At 43.1% G+C, this 11,889-nt stretch overlaps 3 protein-coding genes across 5 annotated transcripts; 2 read left to right on the plus strand and 1 right to left on the minus strand.

Moving 5' to 3' along the window:
• The first annotated feature begins 170 nt into the window (after nucleotides 1–170).
• grhprb (glyoxylate reductase/hydroxypyruvate reductase b) lies at nucleotides 171–2,897 on the plus strand. The gene is made up of 9 exons (XM_085912536.1): nucleotides 171–398; nucleotides 717–850; nucleotides 932–1,004; nucleotides 1,082–1,198; nucleotides 1,273–1,361; nucleotides 1,444–1,548; nucleotides 1,642–1,777; nucleotides 1,860–1,990; nucleotides 2,152–2,897. Exons 1-9 carry the CDS (start codon nucleotides 226–228, stop codon nucleotides 2,271–2,273), a joined length of 1,080 nt encoding a protein of 359 aa, XP_085768662.1. The 5' UTR covers nucleotides 171–225; the 3' UTR covers nucleotides 2,274–2,897.
• Nucleotides 2,381–8,288, minus strand: zbtb5 (zinc finger and BTB domain containing 5). Of its 3 annotated transcripts, none has more exons than XM_085912533.1 (5): nucleotides 8,199–8,288; nucleotides 7,722–8,088; nucleotides 6,762–6,975; nucleotides 5,408–6,214; nucleotides 2,381–5,229 (listed from the first exon to the last, which is right to left on the minus strand). In XM_085912533.1, the coding sequence occupies exons 3-5, from the start codon at nucleotides 6,969–6,971 to the stop codon at nucleotides 4,105–4,107; spliced, it is 2,142 nt and encodes a 713-aa protein (XP_085768659.1). In that variant the 5' UTR covers nucleotides 6,972–6,975; nucleotides 7,722–8,088; nucleotides 8,199–8,288; the 3' UTR covers nucleotides 2,381–4,104. The 3 variants fall into 3 exon arrangements, with proteins under 3 accessions (XP_085768659.1, XP_085768660.1, XP_085768658.1); XM_085912534.1 differs by having other exon boundaries at nucleotides 7,722–7,800; nucleotides 7,937–8,234; XM_085912532.1 differs by having other exon boundaries at nucleotides 7,722–8,234.
• A 296-nt stretch (nucleotides 8,289–8,584) lies between these two features.
• Nucleotides 8,585–11,793, plus strand: polr1e (RNA polymerase I subunit E). Its single transcript, XM_085912535.1, has 12 exons — nucleotides 8,585–8,696; nucleotides 8,919–9,022; nucleotides 9,107–9,183; nucleotides 9,273–9,358; nucleotides 9,472–9,524; nucleotides 9,816–9,960; nucleotides 10,202–10,312; nucleotides 10,418–10,514; nucleotides 10,925–11,055; nucleotides 11,136–11,217; nucleotides 11,316–11,447; nucleotides 11,562–11,793. Exons 1-12 carry the CDS (start codon nucleotides 8,633–8,635, stop codon nucleotides 11,725–11,727), a joined length of 1,248 nt encoding a protein of 415 aa, XP_085768661.1. The 5' UTR covers nucleotides 8,585–8,632; the 3' UTR covers nucleotides 11,728–11,793.
• The last annotated feature ends 96 nt before the right edge of the window (nucleotides 11,794–11,889 follow it).

The following is an 11,889-nucleotide window of genomic DNA, read 5'->3' on the forward strand; positions in this document are numbered from 1 at the left end:
TATATGTCTGTCAAGTACAATTAATCTAGAACTTTGCTTCATAATGAAAACATAACACAATCCCCTTCACCTTCAGACTTTACAGACATCCTCCCTCAAATCATATTGGCTAGTGACCTGCAGGCACCTCCCACTCAACCAGAGGTCTGCACACAGCAGGTACACAACCTCAAACAACAACCATCCTTCTGACTGTCACCATATCTGATTTATTTTCTGTAGGCAATGTGGTGCAGTCGCGTTGCACTTCGTCAGCTCCAACGAGCTACTGTGAAGCCGTTGATTCTTACTCGGGCTCCAGCGGGCTTCATTCATAGGGACACGTCAACTCTTCCTCGGGTGTATGTCACCCGTCAGATCCCACCAGAGGGCCTGAGGATCCTCCACAAATCTGGACAGTGAGTGACCCAGCATCCTGTAAAATTATTGCAACTGTATCTATATGGAATTTTATACTACATTGTACCTAACCTTTAAGAATCAAACACAAAGTGCAAAGTGGAGTAAACAGTGAAGGTGGGAGGAGGTGGGGGCACTGTTTGTCACCCAGTAGGTCAGATAAGACGTGGATGAAAGGGCATCTCCACATACAGTGACTAGCATACTATACACAAAAAAAGAACATTATTTTAACTTGATTTTCACTTTTTTACATTTTTTTTTGCATTGTACATTGATTGCAATGGAATAAGTCAAGATCTGCATTTCGCCCCCAGAGTGCAGTTTGAGCTGTGGGACTCCGATGACGTCCCAGTACCGAGAAAGGAGCTTCTTCAGAAGGTCAAAGGTGTTGATGCGCTCCTCTGTGTACTGACCGAGAAGATTGATGCCGAACTGTTGGATGCTGCAGGTTTGAAGACTGCCCATGCTTAACGTAAATGGTCTCAGAGACTCTCATACACTCACGAATGTGCGGGTTGTGCTCCTGCAGGTCCCAACTTGAAGGTCCTCAGCACCATGTCTGTGGGCTTTGACCATCTCTCTCTGGAGGAGTTGAAGAGAAGGTTATTCAATACACACACCTTCTTGGTCTCCCGATGATCATATAGTGATCTATTAATAAAGTTGTGTATCCATGCAGAGGAATCCGTGTGGGTTACACACCTGACGTTCTGACAGATGCCGTCGCCGAACTGACCGTTGCTCTGCTGTTAGCGACTTCCAGGAGGCTCATCGAGGCCACACATGAAGCCAAGACGTAATTTGCACACACACATGCACGCACGCATTTTATCAAATACACGCATTGTAAGATAACACTTCTGGCTACAGTGGAGGTTGGGGGACATGGAGAACTCTGTGGCTGTGCGGACATGAGCTGGCCAACAGCACCGTGGGTATTTTCGGCCTGGGGAGGATTGGTGAGAACCCCCGACAACAAACGCATCAACCTATCGCAAATATTTTTGACATATCTGACTCAGTGTGTGTTTTCTGATCAAGGTGTGGCTATTGCTGAACGCTTGGCTCCCTTTAAAGTGAAAAAGTTTATCTATACAGACATGGGTCCACGGCCAGACTTGGCCAGTAAAATTAATGCAGAGTTTGGTAAGAACTAGTCCGGTGCCTTTTAAGTTGATCTTCGAAATATGGATGAATGTAAAAATGCTCTCATGCAAATTACTTATCCTTTTACTCTAGTGTCTTTTGATGAGCTGGCAAAGCAGTCCGATTTCCTGTTAGCGTGTTGTGCTTTAACACCTGAAACAAATAAGATCTGCAACAAGAACCTTTTCTCTAAGATGAAAACTAACTCCATCTTCATCAACACAAGCAGGTAAAATAAGAACACACATCTAATACTAGAAGTACTTCAGTCAAGCTGGTTAGCAAGGAAGACCTCGCTTAACCCTTTTTAGAGGCGGTGTGGTGAATCAAGAGGACCTGTATGAGGCACTGGCCACAAATCAAATCGCTGGCGCTGGACTCGATGTGACTGTCCCTGAGCCCTTACCCACTGACCATCCACTCTTTACCCTCAAAAACTGTGGTAAGATTTTTTTTAATAAATGTTCATGGTTGTCTCAGGCCAGTGAGTCACAACTTTTGTCGTGCTGCATATACCGTGAGAGCTTATCAATTGTGCCAGGAGAGAAGGGCTTTTTTTTTTTTTTTTTTCCTTAAACAGAATCTTGTTTGCTCCTCCCACAGTGATTTTGCCACACATCGCCAGTGCCTCCTACAGCACCCGCAACTCCATGTCCACCCTGGCGGCGAACAACCTCCTACTCGGCCTCCGCGGCGAACCAATGATTAAAGAGCTAAAACTGTGAGCGAGAATTAGCAAAAAAAAAAAAAGGAAAAAAATCAAAATGACGCAGCCGCTCATTTTAGAATTTTATAGGAAAGATGCTCATCAAAAATATATACATCACAACAATTTTTCATTGTTTTTCTTTTTAATTCAGTGTGCATGTACAACTGAACGGACTTTACAATCCACAAGACCCCTAGGTCATCTTGTGGTCACATGATGTTGACATTACAAGGAATGAACACAAGAAATCCTGACAGTTTACCCTTGATCAACAAAAGCTTTTTAAGCAAAAAGGATCATCATTTCTGTTGGGACCAAGCATCTATTTTGCAAAGTGTAATGGACAATATCATTCACTACTCTGACGCTCAAATGAAATGAAATGTGAGCAACACAGACACAGAGGTCTATCGGTAGTGAACGGTTATTTGATATTTTAGACTACTACAATTCAACGGCTTCTCGTTACAACAATGAGTTGTGTAGGTAGAGTTAAACTGTAACGTGTTTGCACAAGAATTCAGTCGGAATTTGTGGAGCACTAAAGTTCATACGTGTTCTGGTAGGTTTTGAAGAAAAAATATCGTGTTTAGAACCAGTGAAAAAAAATACACATAAAAATAAAACATTTTGTGGCTAACACAGCATTTTCTTTTTTTTTTTCTCAGGTGTGTTTCAGTTGGACGTTTTGAGTGCTTTTGATAAGGTTTCCAACTAAATTCTCATTGGAAATTATTCCTCAGTACAAATAAGGTGCAAAATAGGAATGATTGTGATCCTCAGAGCATTTAGTGATACAAAAGAAGTAAACTTATTGTTTTAATCCACATTTTTTAAACTCTATTTCAGTTCACTTATGTAACACTGACTGAATATGATTTCTATTCAACAACAACTCTGATCCTATTTACAACCTGCCACATTGCTGGCATCTTTAATAAGGCTATGTGATCTTAAGGATGGACAAGAAGCAACAAGCCTTGTACAATGAATGGGTCAACTGGTTGCAGGTAGAGGAACACATAAAACCAGCGCAAATACTGGAAACCTATTTTGGAAAGTCAATGATTGGACTAAAAAATAAAATTACAAAAGGGGGCAGGAGCAGAGTGCCACAACGCTGCCCACCCTAAGTCATAAGAGACAAATTGAGAATCAGTTATTTGCTATAAGAGGAGCAATAATTTGTCTGCCTAACTCATGCACAATGTGAGATGCATAAGACACATTTGAAAGCACTGAAATGAAGCACAGTAAACATTTATAGTGTACATTTGTGTTCTTTGTAAAAAAAAAAAAAGATTGATCTGCAAATGCTGGATAATTACATTTTGAAATTCTTGCTGAATGGCAGTTTTCCTTCACACAATGCTGCCATTGCTTTGCTTTTAACCCCCATCGGTAACAATTAAAGGTAGAAATTCTAGTCATGCTTCTGAATGCAAATTAAGGTGCACTTTGCCTTTTCTAGTGAACTGTGATAAACCCTAAACGATACCACGCACTTAAGAGTGAACAGGTACACTTCTCTGGTAGCTAAGTCCAATCAGTAAAGCGAAAAGTCAAAGGTGCAAAGGTATCCCCCGGCAATCGGGGTTTCGTTGATTTTAAAGACAACCTATCTTACTGATTGCGCAAGTCTCTGGGGCTGTATGGAAAACTCCACTAAGCAGTCCACAGAGAGATGCATTGTCTGACTAATAAACTAACAATCATGAAATGTTACCAGTCCTGCTTTGATGCTTTTAGCTAACTTTGTTCAAGACAATTTTTCAAATGTGATGCCTAACCACTATGCTTGTTGCGCATGTGATCAAGACTGACTTCAAGCATCCTTCTCAAGAGCTCTAGATTAACGCATTGGCCATGTTGCTGTTCTGCCATCGAAGACATGTGGTCTTGGAATGCTTGTAGAGGTGTGACGATTGGCTGAAACGCTTGCCGCACTTGAGGCACGCGTAAGGTTTCTCTCCCGTGTGGACTCGGATGTGTTTCTTGCAGTCGGTGAGCGTCAGGAAGGTTTTGCAGCAGATCTTGCAGGCGTATTTGCGGGCGCCCTCCACCACCAAGACGTTGTGTTCCGACAAAGCCTTCTTGCACTTGGACAGCACGTCTGCCGAGGCGCGTGTCAGCTGAGGAGGGAGTGAGGTGGGCCTGCCGCTAGTCATGTTGTAGCCTGAACTCTCGTTAAGGAGCATGGGGCTCGCCAGGCTGGACGAGGAGGAGGCGGGATCCTGGAGGGCGGCGCCCTCCTTTGGGGCGATGCGCCTGTAGCCGGGGTAACCCAGAACAGCGGGGGTGGCTCCACTAGCACTTCGTGTCGGTCGCCCTAGGGAGTGTAGCCCCAGACTGGAGCGCTGGAAATCCAAACCATAAGGATCAACACCTCCGCGCCCTTCACTGCCCCCACTTCCTCTTGGGTTCCCATAACCGTCAAGTAGAGGGCGAAGGAAGAGGGAATCGGCCTCTATGTTGTTTCCAAAACGAGTGCAACCTTGACTGCTGAGTGGGCTGGACTGTAGCAACGAGGACGGGGCAGAGCCGGACGGTCCAGAAGCCTCCTGTCTCAACAGGAAATTATGAGCAACAGCATCACCAGTGGTGGTGTTGGGAAGGTCATCCTCTCCACCCATCAAACCACTGCCACCGCTCCCAAAATTCTTTTGGTCGAGGAAGTTGGAAATACTGAAATCAGGTTTGCTGTTCAGCGAGTTACTACACCCAAAACCTCCCCTGCCTCTTCCCATGCCGCTCTTGAGGAGAAGTTGGGAGCCGGACTGCAGTAGCGCGTTGGAGCTGGGTTGCGGTTCTGAGGTGAAGCTGCGGTCGCTGCTCTCGGGACTCAGCTCCACCTTCTCCTCTTCCTCCTGGCTCACTGGTTCGGCCGGGTCACTGCCCTCCGCTTGTGATGTCACGTCACTAATTTCGTCTGCGGGCTCGGGTGAGCTCAGCGGCTCTTGTTTGACAAGCACCTGAAAAAGACCAGAGGTGCAGCGGACATTCACGTGACAGGAAATGTTTTGGCAATTTGTGATATTTTACTACCGTAAATTCCACATTTTTAATTTGGGCCTTAAATTGGGGGAAAAAAAAAGAAAATAGGCTTCATTAAACCAACAAAACACGCTTCATCAAACCAACAAAACTTACCTTCTGTTCTGGTTCTTCTGCCTCTTCCTCCTCCCCCTCGCTCCCTGATTTGATCTTCACCCTGTTGCTCTGGTGGTCCCCATCCTCTACGTCCTCCTCCTTGCCCACTCCTCCTTGCATCATCCCCATGTCGTTCCCCACACAGCGGCCACTATCTGATTGGCTCGGCATCTGAGGATCGTCCTGTGGGGCACACAGCATGCCTGCATCCAGTTTGGAGTCATCCCCCATCTTGTGGGAATCAGGCGAGAGAAGCCCTCCTTCCTCTCGGTCCGCGATCGCGCCCTCTTCCGAAAGTAACCCCAAGTTTGGGGCGGAGGGACGCTGTCTCTGTCTGGGCCTCTCCTCTGTTAGGCCCGGTGAGGCTTTGCGCTTATGGAAGCGACGTATAGGGAATGAGGCTCTTTGCTCCACCACTCTGCCGCCCACCCTGTCTTCCTCAATCCCACCTAAAGCGGAACTCACCAAGCTGAGGCCGAGCTGCTGCAGCAAGAAGGAGCGCTGCAACTTTGAGGTGGCGGCATTTGCGGCCAGGTTAGCATTGGTGGCTAGAGGGGGGTTCCCCAAGTCTGCTACCTGCTGCCTGTGCCTCTGCTGCTCCTGTTGGTGGTGAGGCGGGGGTCTGTCACATGACGGGGACATGGGTAGGGTTCGCGTGGTCAGGTAGTGTTTGCAGGCTTTGACCACATTGTTGAGGTGCAGATGGGAGGCGGCAAGCAGGATGTCCATCACGTTGCTCTCACCGAGCATTAGGGTGGATGTGTACATCATGTCCACCAGGGCCGCAAATGCCTCTGCGGTCACCACCTGCAAACACACAGTAAATTTATGCCTTGCATTGGATAATAATTACCAATATAAAAAAAAAAAATCCTGCCTGTCCAGTTAATGAGTTAAGTCAAATTCATTTGCATATCCCATAATCTCAAAAGACAGCAACAAACCCAGATTTAACACATATTAGCAGCACCCACCGATCTAAATCCTTTAAGGTTTAGTAATGGAAACTGTTTAGACTGTGAAACGAATCATCCATTTTCTTCAGCGCCTTTTCTCATTAAGGTGAGGTCTCAGGTGGACTGCAAACTAATCCCTGCAGCCTTGGGCGAGAGGCCAGGTCCACTGTGACTTGTCGCCAGACAATCAGACAAACAACCACTTTCGCTCACACTTACACCGATAAACAAATAAGAGTCTTGAGTCTTGAGTGAATTGAACAATTCATAGAAATCTGGAGATTATTCATTCTAGGTGCAATTCAAATATCCAAGTAAATCAGAGGTCGAATCAGCATCGCGTAACAGCTTGCGATGGAACATGGAGTTACCACTCCATTTATCACCAGCCTTCTCACCTCGCTGTCCAGCTGGATCATATTCATGCTGGCATCTCCCTCTGCAACCGTGAACAATGCTCGAAAGTGGGTGCTGCAGGCCGCCAGCACGGAGCGATGGGCCTTGAAATGTCGACTGCCCACCACAATGACACAATCGCACAGCTGACCATGCAGCCTCTGATAGTTGAGCTGCTGGAAGATCTGCTCAAAGTGGCTTGGGAAGTCCATGCTCCTAATGGCGACAGGATAAAAACAGGTTCATGGCAGATGAGCTACGACATTCCGTTTCATCTGCTGTTGTATTGGATTCCAGTCAGTTGTCATTTTGCCTTTTTGTCTCATCTTTACAAAAACATTTCACATTTTATTCCGCTACCTGGTGAGCATATTCTACTGTTGAACAAGTGGTAATAAAATAGACTGGGCTGAAATCACCTTCATCTATGTTATTTTATAAAAAATATTGTTTATTTTATTGTTTTAGCTCAGTTACTCAGTAGTTGAGTAGTTTCTCACAAAGTACTTTCTTACTCTTGCTCAAGAGATTTGTAAAAATATTTCTGAATTTCACTTATTACACACAAAATTATGAAAACTGCACTCTGGACCCAGCTCTAAAAATACATTTCCTAAAAATGTGAAATAATACGGCAGATCGATAGATGGTAGAAAAAACAACAACAAATCCCCCGAGTGACTATTACTTTGGTCGATCTACTCAATTTCCTGAGAGTGTCACAATACCTTTATCTACAGTTCCCAATCCATATACACCGATGTGTCCCAGTAAATCGACTTGGCTATTAAAGATAAGTCTCATTTTGTCCAAACTACAAGAGCATCCTTTCATCATAGACGATAGCCTTGTAGCAGTGCCATTGACATATATGGTCAACAGTTAGCTAGTTCGTTTTGACGCACAGGTAACGGATCAGTTCATTAAAAATACACAGCAAAAAATGGATGTCGTAAAATTACCTTGACCAGCCTAAAGATCGATGAAAAATCAGCGGAATTCGGGCCCTGGCGAAGCTAAAGTTAGCTGGCTATTGACCAGCTAATTGCCAGCAGGGCAGGGTGATGAGAGGAGAAGCATTAAGTCAGCCACATTGATGTTGCGTCGGTTTAAATCGGCAACTTAAGTGTCTCGATGAGTTGAACTGTCGTCCAAGCTGGTTAAAATAAATCTTTACCGCCAGGATCCACGTCCCCTGGGGATTTACTCGTTTCTATGGCAGTCTGCCTTGTGAGAGGCGAGAGAGCCAAACGGGTCTTGTTCACTCCAGCAACTGTTACGTCCTCAGCGCATTGTAGTTGCATCCATTGGGACTGGTAGGAATAAAAACTATTGATGGAACAGAGAGCGACAGATATGTGTCTTTTAAAAACAAGTATATATACAAAGTCATTCTATTTGATTGCCCTCCTCAGACAGATTTTCCCGACCAGACTCACAGGGCGGCGCTGTTCCCATTGACCTCGCTGAGGTGAGCATCCGCAGTTCAATGGTTGACCACGAGGTAACGCTACTGCAGACTCTTAAAGACGACAGACATTAGCCATACATTTGACCTCCAAAAAACGGTTTAATTGATTTGCTTGACATTTGTTGTCTCCAAAATTTCAATTGATCAAGATCTCAAACACACGTAACTTTCTTCATTTACATATTTCCCCCTCATTTTGATGAAAGTTGAAAACGGGCAATGAGCCTATTCGGACAAGTAAACAGTTTTTAAATATTAAAAACTAAAATTCGACAGAAAAATAAATAATTAATGAAAGTACAAACATAAATAATAGACTTATTACTCTTAATAAATTTTTCGATTTTTTTTAAGATGACGTAAACGGAAGTTGTTTTCCTCTTGCCACACTAAACAACAAAGATGGCGGCCTCCTGTTCGATAGTGTGCTGCGAGGAAGAGCAAGACACGGATAAAGCAGTGCTATGTAATAATTTTATGTATATATATTTATATTAAGAGTTTGTTAATCTAGGTAATGACTGTATTAGAGTGCGTTTTGTTACTTCCTTTTAAGTTTTCTTTCCTTTGCTTATGGTTGTGAGAATCTAATCTGTTCAAGTTAGCGCTTGTACAATGCTTTACTTTCGCACTGGCCAACAAAGTCGATTATATCTTCCCCTCTAATTATTATTATTATGTACTTTAGTTCGATTTTCCAATGGCAGCGTCCAAAATGCAGAGAAACTGGACTTCAGCATGTACAGGAGTGCCGATATGGTTAACCCCCGAAAAAAAACTAGGCGGATACTGGTGAGAAATTACGTCTATTTCTTCCTGTTCATTTTTAGGTTCGAATTTTCTTGAAACCAATTTTTATTTTTCACTTTTTTTTAGGTGGCTGACTCAAATAGGTTATCCTATGTTGGGCAAAATTTCGGAACTGGAGCCCTTAAATGCAACACTCTTTGCAAGTAGGTTTCATTTGGTGATGAAGAACGTCTCTGCAACTAACTCAACTGTATTGTTATTGTTTAAGTGAAATCGTAATTTTCTTGTTTAGTTATTATGTTGGAGTATTAAACAAGAAATCCATGCAAATGGAACTACATAGTGCACAGGTCTTCAACATGCAACCTGTTATACCAGGTAAGAGGAAACTATGTAACCTGTGAATCCAAAAGTATTTTGTTCTTCTTTGCTTGACACTGATTTATAAAGATTATGCACGTTTTGCCTAAGAAAATGAATCTTTTCACCAGGAGAAGACACGGGGATGGATAATACAGAAACAAAACAGACTTACAAGGAAAAGGTACCACAGTTTCTCCTTTTTTATTGATCTAAGGACTAGTATTTGGGATATAGTGGTAAATTGAGGTTCAACCTTGGCAACGCAAATTTCCTCTTCAATGTGCTAAAGAATAAGCATATTCTTAAATAATAACTGCACCTTATGATTACACAACACCAACAGTGTAATACTGTTTAAGCAGCTCCTTCGATTAGGGTATCAATTGGTTTTTGTTCAGATTACTTAGTGATGTGACACATTTCAAACTCAATGATACCTTCAAGAAGGGGAAAACAAAAACTCTCTGCGCAGGTTGATTCTCTGATAGAGGCGTTCGGTACCAACAAACAGAAGAAAGCTCTGACCTCTCGCAGACTGAACAAGGTGGACAGTAACATGCTGCAGGAGGCGGTCATAAAGGCTGCCAATACTGTCATAAATGAGAAGGGTGTGGAAGGTAAGCAAGATGACCATAGTGATGAATGCATTTGAGTACTTATTAATAAGTAATTATCAAAGATCAAATTCGAACATTTCACTATCAATAATGGTAACGTTCTTCACAATGATTTAAAAGATTCCATCCCAAATTCCCATGATAATGACAATACTGCAATGCCTTAAACAATAATCCAAAAGCATAAACTCCATGATTTTTTTTCTTTAAAGACAGGTTTTGTTTCTTTGTTTTTTCACAGCTCTGCAACAGGAAGTTGCCGACATGGAGTCGAATGCAGCTTTGACTCCCCACCTTCCTCCATATAACGCAGATGCAGACTCACCTGAGGACGTTTACCCATTGGACGGACGTATCCTTAATTTAGTGCACTCCCTTTGCGGGGGACGTCGACATCGAAACCTCAACTGTGTTTGAATCTGCGTTTGTTTGTTTTTTCCTTTATGAATACACACAGTCCTCAGTCCGATGGAATTCAAGGCTCTGGAAGAGGCTGGTTTCAACATGGCTGACCTCACTTCTGAAGAGCTGGAGACTATGGCAGAGAGGGGAGGGTAGGATGATTTAAGTCATGTTTCCACCGAGTTCAGTTGACTGCACTGCTCACATTCAATTAGTGCGACGGGATTGCTGAATGGCAAATCCTAATCCAGTGTTCCTCAACCATAAATATACATTTTTACATCAGAGAAATCTCATAGCACACAGCCAAGCAAAGATTTCAATACAAATACTTTATATGGGACCTAAAGATGATCTCAATTCACTCCTAAATGCACTTACTCAGGAATGTCGGTTTATTTAATTAACACAAACCAATTGTTCGGACCAATTAAAATAATCCTTTTTACCTCAACTGAAAAAAAATGCTCACTTGAATTGACCCAACTGTACTTCTTAGTGGAATTGAAGCAAAAATGTGTTGTATTTTCTAAACTTTTGATTGTAATTTCCCTCGGTTCAGGCTTCTGTCCGTCGTGAAGCACCTTGAGAACCTGCCCAGTGACGAAGAAGCCAGAAAGAAGATGGCATGCTGTGCTTTTTACCTTTCCATGCTTCTCAAACTGTCACGGGAGAATAATATCAGCCGCAAGTGTTAGTGAACTCACCATTTGTTATTTATCACCCTTGAAAAAGCAGCACTTTCTCAAAGATTCACGTGTTTGTGTTTATAGTTGGCATGGAGGAAGGCTGCCCCCGCATTGTGCAAAACAAAATTCTCAGGACATTCACTGTGGAGACTTTCAAAGATCAGAAGTATGATGGTGATCTTGCCCTAATTGATTTTTATTGACTCACTAATATTATTTACAGCATCAGAAACCTCCTAAATAACATGTTGTGTCACCTTTCAGAGTCCACAACATGGTGTCTTCTTCAATGCGTTCCAAATTAGCAGCACACTGCCTGGTTCTGCTGCTCCATATGGGTGACATGACTGCCGACCTCACGTTATTGCATCGAGACTTGGGGTTAACCGAGGCCAGGTAGTTGCAATCTTGTGATGGAAAATATAGATGTACTGGCCTAAATGTTAGAAAGATCTTCCATCTCATGTAACACTGTAGCAGGTAGTAACTGACTTTTCTGTGGCTTTATAGGATGATTGAAGTTGCAAAGTCACTAGGGCTGACTTTGCCAAAGTCATACCGTGGTAAGAACATTGCGGATGGCCTTCATGACAACCACAAACAGGTTTCCCTCATCCTTCCACTTGTCAAATATGAACAATATGGGGAGAAAAGGAAACTCAGGAAGAGGCTTTAGGACCGACAGAGGTGATGAGTAGAACTGTTTATTAGTCAACAAATAAAGTCAATACGTGAAAACAAATGTTGTACGGTTGTCGCTTTGACAGATACAAAGTCAAATGTAAATATATTTATATAAGTGGACATCTATTGGAGCTTGAAAACGTATAGGCACATT

This window comes from Syngnathus leptorhynchus, chromosome 5 (assembly GCF_054491065.1).
Source record: "Syngnathus leptorhynchus isolate UIUO chromosome 5, UIUO_Slep, whole genome shotgun sequence".
Classification (NCBI taxonomy): domain Eukaryota; kingdom Metazoa; phylum Chordata; class Actinopteri; order Syngnathiformes; family Syngnathidae; genus Syngnathus; species Syngnathus leptorhynchus.

Coding starts and splice junctions, on each gene's coding strand:
- grhprb (XM_085912536.1), top strand. CDS start 226: ATGTGGTGCAGTCGCGTTGCACTTCGTCAGCTCCAACGAGCTACTGTG. Junction 1,005..1,081: donor CTGGAGGAGTTGAAGAGAAG/GTTATTCAATAC, acceptor GTATCCATGCAG/AGGAATCCGTGTGGGTTACA. Junction 1,199..1,272: donor GCCACACATGAAGCCAAGAC/GTAATTTGCACA, acceptor TTCTGGCTACAG/TGGAGGTTGGGGGACATGGA.
- polr1e (XM_085912535.1), top strand. CDS start 8,633: ATGGCGGCCTCCTGTTCGATAGTGTGCTGCGAGGAAGAGCAAGACACG. Junction 8,697..8,918: donor CACGGATAAAGCAGTGCTAT/GTAATAATTTTA, acceptor TATGTACTTTAG/TTCGATTTTCCAATGGCAGC. Junction 11,056..11,135: donor GAATAATATCAGCCGCAAGT/GTTAGTGAACTC, acceptor TTGTGTTTATAG/TTGGCATGGAGGAAGGCTGC.
- zbtb5 (XM_085912533.1), bottom strand. CDS start 6,971: ATGGACTTCCCAAGCCACTTTGAGCAGATCTTCCAGCAGCTCAACTAT. Junction 6,215..6,761: donor TGATCCAGCTGGACAGCGAG/GTGAGAAGGCTG, acceptor GTGTGTTTGCAG/GTGGTGACCGCAGAGGCATT. Junction 5,230..5,407: donor CAGAAGAACCAGAACAGAAG/GTAAGTTTTGTT, acceptor GGTCTTTTTCAG/GTGCTTGTCAAACAAGAGCC.